General features: G+C 38.7%; 1 protein-coding gene across 1 annotated transcript in view; it reads right to left on the bottom strand.

Moving 5' to 3' along the window:
• LOC117205838 overlaps positions 1–15,947 on the bottom strand; it is a 133,915-nt gene that overhangs the window by 30,590 nt on the left and 87,378 nt on the right. Inside the window, exons 2-4 of the mRNA XM_033444596.1 lie at positions 10,924–11,129; positions 4,927–5,062; positions 3,924–4,057 (exon numbers count right to left, since the gene is read on the bottom strand). Of these exons, the coding sequence (XP_033300487.1) occupies positions 3,924–4,057; positions 4,927–5,062; positions 10,924–11,129 (476 nt within the window). The remainder of the gene's footprint in view (positions 1–3,923; positions 4,058–4,926; positions 5,063–10,923; positions 11,130–15,947) is intronic.

The following is a 15,947-nucleotide window of genomic DNA, read 5'->3' as shown; positions in this document are numbered from 1 at the left end:
ACAACGGCGTGTCGATATCTCTTGTAACGAATGTATATTATCTATATTTATCTGATATAGCGATACATTTTAGCGTTAGTAATTCACCGAATAACGCAGAACGTTAAGAGTTAAGCATTAAGCGAGCAGAATCCGAACAACAGGAAACATTCGCGCTGTCTGAAGAACAGTAGTCTGACTAACGACTAAAGTCGAGCAAATAACTTCGGCATCCTTTTCCTCGCGACATCGCGGTCCATTTAAGCCTCGGGCAGAGCCCTGAGGGATCCTCGAGAGCTTCGATCGCCAACTTTTCTTAGAACTCGAACGCTGTTAAACACGTTCCTCTCTGCTTTATCCTTGTTTTCCTCCGACAAATGTACATCCTTCCTCGCCAATAACATTTTTACGTTCCCGTAAGTGTTCTCAAAGAGATTTTTTCAACATTTGTTCTGGAACATTCGCTGAAACTTGTTTGATACTGTTTTTACTTTGTTTAATAGGATCGAAGAAATATATTCATAGTTGTTCTGTTCTACGCACTGTTTCGTTAAAAATTGGTAGGTTCGGTGAAAAAGTGTTACGAATATATTCTTTTATTTCAAAAATTGAAAGATATATCCAAGTTTTTATGAAACATACGCGTAATAAATCAAATATTTCGATTTTTATTCTTGAAATATTTACATAAACATTTCCAAGCGTTTATGGCAACGCGTAGTAAAATATTTTAATGTTTCAAGGCATTTCTATTTGCCATTTTTTTTTGTTTTTGCTTTCCTAAAATCGAAAACAATTTGAACGCGATTGTATTTTGAACGTCCTCTTCTTTAAAATCACCGCTTGAAAATCAAAGAAATTGGTTGGTTCCTTTATATTCTGCGAGGCATACGCACCATTTGTTCCGATCGATCGCGTTACGTCGGCACGGTTCTATTCAATTTCCGTCCATCTTCGACGCCTTCGATCCAGTTTTGTTTTTCAATCAACACTGGAGCCGACTGTAACTACCTGGTCATTTCACATTTCAGCGCCGAGCTTTCGTGCGGTAGCACGGGTGTACAGCATAGCGACGGGAATTAAATTTATCGAGATCCATCGAGATACATATCCGGGCAATCGGCGTGAGGGTGGAGCGACGAACAGGGGAGGGTGGATAACCGGTGGCTCGCGATGCCTCGTATGCAAATAAATCGTTATTCCGCGGTATTTGTTAAATCAACCAAATTATTCCGTTAAATCGCAGGCACCATCGTGGCTCGACGCGTTTAATCGATCACGATGACCCCCGATGAGTTATATGTTTTCGATCGAGAACACGGGATGCTACGGCCACTTCCGCCCGTTGTCTTCTTTCTCTTGTCCCATTTTCTACAGTTTTTTTTGGATGAATCGTGATATAAAAGCTAATAGGTATTTTCTGTCGTTTAATGTTAGTTTTGTTTCTTTATTTTGCCACGTGGAATCGTTCTTTGAAATTAATTTTTAGTCTGATATTTCCGATGGCGACAGTGAGAGTACTGGCACTGTATCTTTGCTTCTCGTATTTTTTCAAATTTCCTGTGACCCTTTATCTCTATTTTTCTCTCTATAGCGATGGTTATTTACCTCATGATGTACGCGTAACGCTATTTTACTTTAATTTCATTTGTTTTCAACCAGAACAATCTAATTCGATCTAATCCATTACAAACAACTAAACTTGTAGTAGAAGCAATTTGATTCTATCTAATCTGTTATAGACGTGTAAAAAGTCGTCCACGCCTATTTTACATTTATAGTGGCTGTTTCGTAATAAATAAGAGCAATCTGAGATTTCGTCGAGACAAATTATTTCCCGTTTAAAAGATTGGCCACTTTCGCCCCGTTTGATCACTTCTCGAACCGATATCTCCACCAAATTGGATTTCTTTAAGATTTGTGCTGGGAAAATTCTTAGAAAGACAAATGACGTCGATTAAAGTCCTGGATGGGGTTATTCGAGGAGCATATAAGAGTGTAACAGGGAAAACGGCATTCATTAGTTTGTCGTCAGACCTTCCATTGGTTATCGCGTCGGTGTGCCTTCATCTGATTTATGCTCGTCTTTTTGACTCTCTAAGTGAATACTCTACCACGTTGAAACTCATTCAACTTGTTGTGTCTTCGAAATGAAATCATCTAACTCTTTAGTCCATTCGATCCCAAAATTTATCGTTTTCGGTCGATCGACGAGTTCGATTTATCGTAAATTATCTATTATAAAGGGTATATTTTCATTCCATTATTACAAACATTCGCAAAGTGAACGATTAATCTTAAATAAATTTACTCTTCAGACCCTTTACTCTCAAGTGCTCGAAACACCGTCGGTTGCAGGGGAAACTCCATCGTTGTAGAATGGTCCATCAATTTTGAAGTATCACTACTCTTCCCTCTAGCCCTCGAATCATTCTACAATTTCTCTATCATCGAGCATTCGACACAATACACAACCGCCATATTCCAAGAACCTGTCATCTTCATCCACGCGAATTCTCAACGTTATCTCATCGCTTCTTCGCCTCTCTACCCTGGAGTCTTTCGAAAAATCGGGCGAGGCATATTTCATCGTGTCCTCCTTAACATTGGATTTCTCTGCGACGAGATTCACCGCAGAATCAAGGATTCTCCGAGCGTTTCTCGGGAGTATCTCGCGAAATTGATCTATTTTCAAGGAATATTCAAAGAAAAAGATCGATCGCACGATGAAACGGACAGGATCGATCGTTATTCTGTTTTTCGACGAAATAATTGCCGTTTGCTGGATACGAGCCGTTGAACCGTGGCTCGATCATTTATGTTCACTCTTGTTTACACGCGCCGCGTACACGGCCAAATAATTCGTTCGCGTGCTGGGAAATTAATTACGAATTATAAGCGGAACATCAAATTGCTCTAATTAATTAATCCGTCACAATGGGCCCGAATATGTGTTTGCTTGTGTCGGCCGCTCTTCGCCGGCCTAATATCCGGCAACATTAATAATTCACTCGAAATAATCGCGCCCCGCTATTATTGTACCCCCTTGACATATCACGGGTCACCGCAAAAACCAATGGCTATTTTTGTCTCGCCCCACCCACGGTCATCGTTTTTGTTCTGGTTACCTTGGCGAGGTACGTTTTTGATTAATTCCTGGCCTGGAGAAAATTTGTGTGCACGCGTGTTTTTAGTACGAAATAGGTACGAGGTAATAACGAAGCGCCACCAAATGGATTGGCATTTTCTTTTTTTCTTTTTTTTAAGGAACAGAATACGTGGAATAGAATTGCGGATAGAATGTTTAGAATGTTCAGGGTAATTGTGGAATATTTCTGTATTTAAATTCGTGATACGCTAGTTAATAACGAAACACGATCAGACGAATTAGTTGTTACTTATTTGACATATCCTCGTGTTTAAAATGTTTAAGATGAATTCTGGAATATTTTTTTCTTTGCAATATCCGAGATAGTTGCACGATACTCTTATATTTATTATCAGGATATATACACGACACTCGTGAGATATTTTTAGATCGAAAAATCTATCGACTAATACAATTCATATATTTCTCCCGGAAGAAATGTCTTCCGAATACAAAATCTTCTTCACTCCGCACCCTCAATCTCCTCAAGCACTTCCTTAAATTCATTCACCTTCCTTCACATCCCTCGAATCACCCTTCTTCGCCTTTCCCTCTGAAATTATTCCTACAGCGAGAAACACCTCGTGTCAACGAGCTTACCTGAACGGCGAACGGGGTGAAAAGGTAAATGGAACGTAACGGAACGAGGGGTTAGAGGTTGGCGAGATGGAAGTCGAAGCGAGGGTGTTCCTTGTGGAACTTTAATCATCCAGTAAGGTCACGTAACTACGGCTCGAGGACATACATATATAGCGGCTTGGAATAAGGCGTGAGAGAACTCCGACGATATACTTACGAGATCCTTGTTCAGCTTCCACGTAATGGCGGAGGCGGGCCTCGAGTTGCCTGTGGTGCAGTTCGCCCGCAGCAGCTCACCCACTGCGATCCTTTCTTTCTCGATACCGATCGTCGGGTCCGTTTTCGGCGCGTCTAAGGCATAATAATTACGTTGTTTAGCACACGCGACTGCTAACTCGACGCCTGGCGTAAAGCCAGCTCTACACGTCGAGGCGTCGATGCGAAGAGTGAGCTGGAAGGGGTTGCGAGTGTTTTGGCAGATCTTTCTTGGTTGTAAATATATATATATATATATATATATTATTTTTGGAGTCGGATAGAGTATTTATTGTTGTTATATATATTATATATAATTTATATATAATTTATGTTATATATATATTTCATTATATTCCATTTTTAAAAAGTCAAGCAAAATTTGATTTAATTAATTTGTAATGTTCAGTTTCTTGTTTCGATAGACTTGATCAACTTGCAATAGAAATTTACGTATTCGTGATATATTTAATCAATCTAACTTTTCAAATCTCGATAGAGTTGACTCGAGTTCAAAATTTATGTTTCGTAATCCTCCGACGCACAGTCGATACGTACTAACAACAATTCGTACAAATTACAGAATCTAACAATAATCCAGTTTAAAACTATTCCATTACTCATAACTACTTCACGTTTCTCAATTTCAAACCGTTCAATCCTTCGATACAATGGAACCAGTTTCTCAGCCCGTGGATAATTAAAGCGGCATCAATGTTCGAATTTCTATTCTGGAAAAGGAACGAGGAGAAAGAGAGTTCTTCCGGTAGTAGTTGAGGGCCGAGTCGCGTTCCTGTTGGAAGTCTTCCGCGAGCCGTCGAATCCAACATGAAAATGGGTGTCACGTAGGGGCGCACGTGCGCCGCATTACGGGATAGCGCTCGCGCGATTCAGCAACCAGAAGGATTTGTCTACTCGGTGAAACTTTTTAATTCTGAACCGAGTCCAGGCCGACCACTACTCACCTACTACTTCCATTCTGGCCCTGTTGATCAACGTGTGGTACGAAGGGCTTCCAGCAGACACCTCGCACTTGTACAACCCCGTCAGGTTCCTCGACACGTTAACTAATGTTACGTCGTTCGAGTTCGATTTGGAAACCTGTAAAATAAATCCAGATCGAACATCGTTGATAACGAATATTAGAATCAGTGCTGTTATCATAGATAAACGATTAGGATCGTTCTTAGAGACTGTCCTTAAAGCTGGACAATTGTCTATCAGCCAGAGAATATGAAATTGATTTTCCTCGTCTTTTGCGCAGACGGTATCGTTTAAAATTGTTTAACTAAATAGAAACTTGTCATTCTAACTTTCCTAACAATATCATTATACAAAACTACGTTCAGAAAAATTTCCTAAATTTCTTCTGAAACTCGCCAAGACCGAAAACGTCGATCGAAGTTTTATTTCGACTCGCGGTTTCCGTCTACCGTGTGTTAAACTCGCGGGACCGGAAACCATCGATGCTTTGGTGAACGATGCTTCCATTCGGAAGGAAGAGGTCGAGGAGACGAGCTGCTTCGCTTGAAACCACCACGAGGATACTTTTACAGGCGATCGAGCCGCTCGAAATCTGATAGCGTCGAAGGAACTACCAGGAACTTTCTCTGCACCTCCTTCTTCTTCTTTTCGTTTCGGGTGATATCGTTCCGCCAGGAAGTTGACTCGACTCTCGGTTACAGGATTGATGCCCGACTAAAATGTATTCTTCTATCGGCTCGCCGGAAAATGCTCCACTCGCTTCCACGGATTCGATTAATTTCTTTCGAACGTTCGTATCTCTCGCGAACTATCTGCCATTCTATTTAACTTTTCGAAAATCAGTTTCCTGCAAGAAAAATGGACTGCCGCTGCTTGATGGAGCAGCCTACGAATTTGAAGATCGTCGATACAGCTTACAGTTCGTTTACAGCCATTCGTAATTCTTCGGACAGTTGTTACGATAAATTGATATTTCTGTGATCGAACAACGAAACAACAGACTGTGTTCCTTTCCATTGACAGGATAAATAGTACTTAATTACAGGAAATACAATAGAAGAAATGAATTGCATAGATGGAAAAATAATAATAACAAGACGATATCATGGTGATTACTTTCTGCATTTGTTTACGGAGAAAAAAAAGAATATACGTAGTACCATCTATTCACCGTAGTTTCCCAACAGATTACTCCCTGACAATCATTCCACGTTACAAAAATAAAACAAGAGACTCTTTTAAATTTCAGGGCATCCACCTACGGATTTCCAACATTGATAACGATCTCTCAGCAACTGCATAAACGAACCTTATTCACTCTGTCTCTTTTGTATAAATTTCGAACGGAAACGCGTATAATTTCCCGAATCTCTTTTCTCCTATCTTCTCCGCTCGCTTCGCTCGTTTTACTTTCCAGCTCGATTCCCTCCCCCCCTCCTCCCAGAATTACTTTGTATTCCACGCGACTATCGACCTTCCATCTAACCCTCTCCCCACGTCTAAATCTCGATCGGACTATATTCTACCCCCTCGACCGACCCCTCGTCGTTGCAATCATTTATATGCATCGCGATGGTTCCCTCTGCCTGCTTTACAAACTACACCGGATACGGAAACAAGCTCTTTTCACCATTTCCTCCGCTTCTGATGGAATCGGCGGACCGACGAAAGAAACGTCCGCAGATCGTAGAAAGACGTTTCATCGATGGATTCTCGTTGTTCTTTCGAAATATCGAAAGATCGATATTTTTGTATTTTCGTCAGAAGACGAGAGTCATTTGATACGAGACGAATCAAGACAGTTCTGGTCAAATAATCTTCGAATATTCGGATTTCCTTTTCATACAATTATTTTAAATATTAGACGAGCTATGGTTATTTTTATTTCATGGTATAGTCCATCACGAGGAACCGATAGCTTTCCACGAAGATTTACGAACGACTGAAGTCTCGTGTCGTCGATACGCCACCTTGTTTTTCGAACCATTCTCTACCTCGTACAGGCTATTCATACGCGTGCTGCTTCTATGAATCCTTGTCGCTAGACGATCTTTTACCATTTGTTTGCTGTATTGGAGGAATAAATCAGGTTTCGTAGGAAGACAGTGTTATCGCGGTGGTTTGTCGTTTCGAGGAAGAACAGGCTGTTGGTTCTGATAATCCCGCTGCAGATAATCGATAGTGGTTGGAGATAAAACGATCTAAATAGTAATATTGGTAATACTAATCCATTAGAGACCGATATTTTGTTAAGCTTTCGCGGTTTTTCGTTTCGCTACATTTTACTGTCACGTTATTAAAATTCTGTTCTTTTTACATTGTATATGAAGAGAATTCTATGGATTTCCTTGATATTAGGTTGTTCGAAAAGTTTCTTTCGTTTCATAAGGTGATAATAGATGAACAACAATTTTTGTTTTATATTATTTTATTGAATTAAGTATGATCCATTTCGTTCTATTTCTATTATTATGTTCGTACATAATTCAATAAACTAATATAAAACAAAAAACATTGTGCGTCTATTATTTCCTTATAAAACGAAGGAAACTTTTCGGACAACCTAATTATTTTCAGAAAGAAACGATTGATAAAAGCTGAATTGAAACGATAATTAGGACGAATACGAAGTCTTTGTATCTTAACAAATGTCGATACCAGTCGTATCTTCTTGGAACTAATGCACCGTCTCGGCCTTTTTAGCTATCGACGACTCTACAAAACGGCGTTGTCAGCGGAACAGCACCTCGGAAACGAGTGTGGAAATTTTATTAAAGATACCTATCGGCCAGCTGTATGCATCGCGCGAATGAAAAATTTGTTTTCCAATGTCTCGCTACCGAGTCGAAGTGGAATCGAATCGATTGCCTTGGTTTCGAAACTCTTCTATCTTGTCGGCATCCATTTGCCATCGTTCGCAAATAGCAGCCAACCTATCGATTCAACTAAAAAGTAGTTTACAGACTCTCTTTGCTTTCCTTGAGAAAAACTTCAGACCTAAATAAATTACCAAGGCTTTTTAAGATGGTTTGTTTAATATTTACAATTCATTTTAGTTTCACGTAACTAATTGGTTACTTTGCGGCTCGAATTATATATTGGATAGAACTTTCTTAGATTAGAATTACATATTAAATATAGCTTTTACAGAAGATTAGAATCGCGCATTAGATAGAATTTCTTACGGTTAGAATTAGGTGTTAGATAGAATTTTATCTGGAAGCTGTCATTTTCGCATGATCTCGAGGGCAAATAGAGCCGAAACGCGTCGCGTTTGCCTCTTTATTGCCTCGAAAATGTTTCGAACGAATTTCGACTGACGATACTATGTTTGGGCAACGTGGTGCTGGCTGGGTACAGCGTGAAAATGGAATCTAAACGCGCCGCTTTAACGTACTCGTATCCTTTTCGTGTTTACTTTGTATATCGTTTCTATCCATTTTGTGTTTTTTAAATCGCCGTTGCTAATATCAGTTTGTAAAGTATAAAACGTTAAGCGACGACGTACAACGTACAACTATGAGAAATGGAAATGAGAACAAAATACAATGGAGAGAAAACACGGGAGAAACAGAGATACTCGAAATGATATACGATGAAATATTTAGAAAATTATTCGATACAAATTATCCATCCTGCATTCGTGCGTTTTTAATATAAAAATTCGTATTAGAATACAGATCGAATATTTAGCATCGCAACTTTCACAGGCGTAAGAACGCTGTTTAAGCGCTCTACTGTTTTTCGATCTAACGAAAAGCGGCGGGATCACAAAGTTCTAAAAGTGCTGGCAATCCTTTGTAAGATAAAATGAACAAGCCTGACTAGTTTACTCTGGCGAGGATGGTGACATCAGGTGGATCCGATAAAAGTGGCGCGCGTCACATCGACGTGAAACTTTTTGCCAACCCCTGGGGGAGCGCGTAAGTGCGAAACCGAACCGTAGACCGGACGAAAGAAATCGATAGGGCTGATTTATAGCGCGAGCTACGACCGCGACACGACCCTTTGGAATCCCCATTCAAGTGGATTTCATCCCAGGTCGGCCGACTTTCTTGTTTTACTCGCCTCCAACTCCACGCCCCGACGTCCTTTTTTTCATCACAGTAATTTTCTTTCCACTCGCGCCTCCATTTAAATATTTCTCACGAATCGAGAGATTGTCGGAGAAAGGTCAGTTCTGATTGATTTTGATCCTGTGGTTGATCGAAATAGCGAGACAGTGAGGAAGCTTCTATCGTGAAATAGTTGAGAATACGAGCTTAAACTTCGCGAGGCAAATGATCGAATTTCAAATTTGGAACTGAATTTGATTTCTAATATTCCTTTCCCTTAAATGAATTTAAACAGCCTATCTTGAGATATAATTATGTTTCAAATATAATCTTCGAATATTTCCTGTGAAAAGAAAAAGAAAAAAAATAGACAAGTTACGAACACTCTCGACAACACACTCTTGACAAACACAACCCTTATACCATTCGAAACCTCTAAAAACTCGCATATCCCTCGAACACTTGCTCGTTACACGGCAACTCTCGGGAGGGTTGCAAAATTTCCGCAGAAAACGCGGTTAGAAAGTTTGAAAAGCGCGACGATATCGCGGGAAGCAGGCGGTACAGTCGATGAGGGGAAAAACAGGATGCTTCACTCGAAGGCGGAAAAATCGGGCCGCTATTCGGTCTTATCTTCACTTGCTTTCGAAATACAGCCGGCAGACTGATAAATGGACGTCGCTAGTACGTGCTTGTATCGGCTTGCAAAAGAAGTTCGCAGCTTTTGCCGCTGTTTCCTCTTCGAACACGTCAACCTGCAGCGAAAATGCATCAGCTGAACGAAACGATCATCATGGAATTTTTTCTTCCAAAAGGAAAAACGGAATATTTTTCTGCCATATACTGCTGTTGATATAAATGCGAAGCAACAAGAAAAATTGGTGATTCTCCTAAAATTCTGATATATTTGGGACGAATTCTTGGCGAGAAATCATTTGCAATCTTGAAATCACCAGATTTGTTTGCCGAAGAGACTATCCTTCTCACTTTTCCTTTTCTCTTTTAAAGATTAGCCAAAGTTGCTTTCTCGTGGATTATTATCATCAAATGTTTTACAATAAATTAGGTACGTGGATATTTAAAAGTTGAATCATCGATAGGATACTATTTCCTCAGACGGGTCTGTAGGTAAAGTAACGCGAAATCTAACCAAAGGGATAGCACGAACTTCATGAGATTTTTCGTCATAAAGATTTATCGAAGTGCTCGTTAAGAGTTTAATTGCGCGCATTAGTTGACGGATTCGGGCGCAACAAGCCGCGTTTTTGGCTTCCGCCTCCGGAAAGACACTGTTCCCAATTAATTAACAACGTTTCGTATCGACGGAAAAACTATGTCCACCCTCTTGCACAAACATAACGCCCATATATCTGCGCTAGCTTTCATCTCTGGCTCTCTGTTTCATACAAGTCGATAAGATTTAAATAGCCTACCGAGACATCTGTTAGTTGCTGGAATAATTTCATTCTTATTGCTGAAGAGATTTCGGATTTGTGGATTATTTACATATTACTACATGGACAACATTTTTGTAAATAAAATGCTGATTTCATCAGACACGCCTGCACTGTAGCAATTGAAGAAACAAAAATACCAAGCTTGTCGTTTTTGCATAACGTACATATGTTTCTTTCCCGATGAATTTCGTTTTATCCCTTCAACTGCTACGATACGGTGTTTTCAAACATTAAAACACTTGTAAATCTGGGTTTCACGTATCGATATTTGCATTTACGTAATTTGTGGAAAAATAAAGAAAAGAACCTGTATACTTGAATACATTTTTTCAACTGAGCTCCCCGTACGTTACAAATAGATTATGGATGTTTATACATTTGTAGAAAGTTTAAAACCAAAATGCATAGAACGTAATAATCTAATCTAAAAGTTAGTTAAATTAGAAGACGAGAAAAGAACACTCACATTCACGTGCATTCCATCGATGTTAAAGGTTTTGCACGGAGGATCTCCTTCTGGCAGGTACCGATAGAACTCCGTATCCTCAAAGTACCATTGCAAGGAGTACAATGTCAATCCTTCTAGATCGTAATGACAGGACAGTGTCACTGTGTCGCCCGATCGTACCACCGCTGGCACGTTGATTGTCAGATCTTTCAGTCCTGTTGCACCTATAATCAAATAATGCGACACAATTTTGTAAAAAAATGCGACTGCATCGCGTAACGGTGATTTCTATAAAGTTTAGGGAGAACATTGATAACAGAAACAGTAGCTGTGAAATACAATCCTATTTTATTCGAATCGCTGAACGTATACACGTAGATATATACGTTTTTTCTTAAATACCAATACATCATTTTGAGGATCGACCATTTTTATCGAAAAAGAAAAAAAATTTCATTTCGATCAGGAGAGCAAAAAATGTAAAAAAATACTCGACTAACACGTATATATCGTAACGTATACTTACAAATTTGTATATCGCGTAACGGGTATCGGTTTCGTAGATTAATACTGGCCGCAGGGTTGTGTTACCAGTTAAAATGGCAAAACGGATAACCTTCGTATATGGCGTATTTTTCCATCCGCTGTGACGCGTTCGTTTTGTCGTTTTAATTGGCGATACGAGGTGAAATGCTTGAGAGTTCTGGATAAAAACCGTCGAATGACAAAAACCCGTCGTTCTACGGACGTTTTTGTAATTAGCTGCCCGGAGTGTAACCATAGTACGGTATAAAGCGCCACTTTATGACGCGTGTTTTATCGTAAAATATTGTAACTATCCACGACCATGTTATGTTCGTATTGAACAAAGAACTTGTAATTTCGAGAAATGATTACACGTTGCCGGAATGTATTACATAAACGTCAAAATTTGACACTTCAATTTACAACTTTTATAATGTCAAAGGGTTACGAGCAAAAGGCATTGTAAACTGGTACATTGTTCTCCGCGAGCCTCGGCGCTTTCATCCAGCCAGTTATTTATAGTTCTAATTAGTTATTCCACCCGGTAAGAATGTAGAACGTACGACAATTAAGTCCCGTTTCTAGCGCTAATCTAATCGCGCAAGCAAAGTCCATTTAGTCCGCCAAGTATCTCTTTAAACGGATAAGCAACCCTCCGGCATTACGCGTAGCTTGGAAAACGTCTAATCTCAACACTCCACGGTTTCTACTCCCAGCTCTATCCATCCGTCGCACTCTGTTCCGATTTAACGTGGTCCTAACCTAACCCCTTGTTGGGTAGATGATACATTTACACTGTACATGTGAATGTTTGTGTAAGCGTTAGAGGGCGTCCAGGCTTAGTGGAGACAAAAGACTGTTGCCAGATGTTAGAAGAATCTAGAAGAGTCGGTTGAGAACTAGTGTGCGTGCAAGAAGGTTGTCGAGGTCTTCAGAGTGTAAGATATACGTATAGCTGTTGTGTATAAAATAAAATAAACGATTTGTATTTCCGAATCCTTTCTTTACCTTAACATGGTAGCAGAGCGTGGTTACTAGTTTTACAAGCTATTTAGTGCGTGGTTTTTAGTCTTGCGAGTTAGTTCGAGTGAGTTTAGTTAAAAATACGTAGGAACGCTTGAGTAAAGAATAGAAAACCAATTAAAATGGAAAGATCGGAAATTATAATACCGAGATTTGATGGCGAGGATTACGGTATGTGGAAGAAAAGAATAACGATGTTTCTGAGGTATAAAGAATGTGATATTGTTATAACTCGAGTGAAAACCGAAACAAACAATCCAGACTGGGACAAAAAGGATCTGAAGGCGATAAATATAATTTATAGTGCAATATCAAATACAATACAATTGGAATGTATTAGTGAGGAAAAAACTGCGTATGAAATAATGAGAAAGTTTGACGAAATGTACATAAGAGACAGCACTACAGATCGTGTGCAGAAGGAGATTGGAGAGGATAAGTCTCGATAAATACAGTGATTCAGAGTCATTTTTTAGTGATTTTGAAAAATTAGTAAACGAATTAAAAAGTGCCGGCACACAAGTGAGTGAGAGAGAAAAGCTAAAGTACATGCTAAATGCGTTACCTGAAGAGTATAGCTACATAGCGGATATAATAGACGCAGTGAAAGAAGAGAATCAAGCGGTAGCGTACGTGAGGAATAAGATAGAAATAGTGGAAAGGAAAGATAAATCAAATCGAGGAGAAAGGATGCTTCAAATGTGGAAAAGTGGGACATTTTGCAAGAGAGTGTCAAAATGGCGTCCAAGCGGGAAGCAGTAACAGTTATTGGCGTGGGTCAACACGTGGTAGCAGTAGAGGAAGAGGAAACAAAAGCTATACGAGCATGAGACGTGGAAACTTCCATCGTCAAACAGCAACCGACACGAGTGAGTATGGCAACTCAGGAGCAGGAACTTGGATGGCAACAGCGCACGCAGCACACAGCAGCAGGATGAAAGAGATAAGTAATAATAAGATTATATGGCTATTAGATAGCGGTTGTACCGATCACATAATTAACGATATAGATTATTTCGACAAATCTATCGACCTTAAAGAACCGGTAAATATATATTTGGGCGATAATAGATCGATAAAGGCAACAAAAGTAGGAAATGCTTAAGCTATTTCGAAGCATTTGGAAAGCGAAATAAAATAAATATGAGTAAAGTTTTTTATATGAAGAAATGTCCGCAAACTTAATTAGCTTAGGCAAGTTAACTGATAATAATAATATGGTTATTTCAAAAGGAAATATTGCGAAAATAATAGATAAAAACAATAAACTTTCAGCTATAGCGGTCAAAGACAACGAAACATATAAAATGAAAAGTATATTGAAAGGGAAGGAGCACTTACTAAACAGTGCCGAATGTAGTGGTATGAATGAAAAAGGAAGAGAAAGAGATAGGGAACGTGAAAGAGATAGAGACCGTGACAGGGAAAGAGAAAGAGAAAGAGAAAGAGATAGGGACCGTGACAGGGATAGAGAAAGAGAAAGAGATAGGGATCGTGAGAGAGATAGGACAGATTATGTCACACATCTAAAACAACATATTGAAGCAGGGAAAAAATGGGACCAGATGGATTACAACCAGACAATAAAGCCAAACTTGATTTGGATTCTGACGAAGATGAGGAAGAAGAATAATATTCAGATGGAAATGATGATTACGAGCCACCAGCATATATTGTAAAAAAAGCTTCCAAAACCACTTAAGCCATCAGAAAGCGAAGAGGAACGAGGAAGATCAGAAAAGGAAAACAGCAGTGAGATTCACACAAATTATTCTAGAGACATTCCTTGTACATTTGAGGAGGCGATTTATTGTGAAAATAGTGAAGATGGTAAGAATGAAGAAAATTATAAGAAGAGGAAAAGGGAATAGAAAATTGGAGATGGGTAATGACGAAGATAGAAGCAGGAAAGGTGAAGTATCTGTGAGGAGCAAGGGCGAAAAATGTAACAAAAGTAGAACGAAGCGAGGAAAAGAAAGAGATAAAAAAAAATATAGGACATTGCAAATAAAAGAGAAAAGAGAGCGATGTTGCAAAGAATATATGTAGAATGAATGAGTAGAGTTTGTAAATTATCAAGAACGATTTATGGGTTAAAAGAAAGTCCGAGGGATTGGTATGAGTGTTTTGATAGGTATGTAACAAGATTGGGTTTTAAGAAGAATAATGTAGAATTGTGCTTATATACTCATGGAGAGCGAGAAAATGTTGTTTATTTGCTAATATATGTAGATGATTTGTTAATCTGTAGTAAGAATAAAAAAAAAGGTTATTAACAGATAAATTTAAAATGAAGGATTTAGGTGAAGTAAAAGAATATCTTGGAATAAATATAGAGTATGATTATAGCAAAAATGAAATGAGACTAAGCCAAACAAAATACATTGAATCATTAGCAAACAAATATAAATTACAAGACAGCAAATTGTATTGTACACCTATGGAGACAAATTTAAAGGTTGAAAAAAGCTGAGATAAATAGAAAGGACATTGGATACAGGAATTTAATTGGTGCATTGCTGTATATTAGTACAAATACTAGACCCGATATAAGCTATAGTATAAATTATCTAAGTAGATTTCAAGATTGTTGTAGCGAGACACATTTTAAATATGCTTTGCGAATATTGAAATATTTGTATCGGACTAGAGATTTAAGGTTACAGTATAAAAGGAATGAAAAGTGTGAAACGATAGATTGTTATGTGGACGCTGATTGGGCAGGAGATCATTTAGATAGGAAATCTACTTCTGCATATGTAATTAGACTGTATGGAAATGTAATCAGTTGGAAGTCAAAAAAACAAAGGTGTGTGACAAAAGCCTCGACGTATGTAGAGTATGTAGCTTAGTGGAGACAAAAGACTGTTGCCAGATGTTAGAAGAATCTGGAAGAGTCGGTTGAGAACTAGCATGCGTGCGAGAAGGTTGTCAAGGTCTTCAGAGTGTAAGATATATGCATAGCTGTTGTGTGTAAAATAAAGTAAACGATTTGTATTTCCGAATCCTTTCTTTACCTTAACACCCCTTTATATCTTGTCCTTTGTTTTACATTTACAAAAATTTATCTAACGGAAAAAATTAATATTTATAACTTAACGCTTTCAAAGGAAATATAATATCCTTTCGTTTCGTTGTTTAGACGTATTGATATCCGAACAAAATTTACATTTTTTTTATTATTATTTAATTTGTACTTTGCAATTTGTCCAGCTGGACATTTGGTAAATTTTTCTAGCTTAATTGCTAAATAACGTGTGGATGGCTACCCCCAGCGGGATAACATCTTCGAGTTTGACTGTTTTATTTCTTTAGTGAAGTCAGTGGGGTGTTTTCTTTTTAATCTTCTCTTTATGAGAGTTTTGCCTGCTTCAGTAGCCAGCTGGTTTGGATGTGTTGCCGTTCTTTCCTTGTATTTTTCTGCGTACCTGCCGATTTCTTCTTTGACTTTTGCTTTCTCTTTGAGTATTTTTAAGTCTTTGCGTAACTTACAT

This window comes from Bombus bifarius, unplaced genomic scaffold (genome assembly GCF_011952205.1).
Source record: "Bombus bifarius isolate JDL3187 unplaced genomic scaffold, Bbif_JDL3187 scf7180000007993, whole genome shotgun sequence".
NCBI classification, from domain to species: Eukaryota; Metazoa; Arthropoda; class Insecta; order Hymenoptera; family Apidae; genus Bombus; species Bombus bifarius.
Note: the sequence above shows the minus strand (reverse complement) of the source record. Positions and strands in the feature narration are given on the sequence as shown.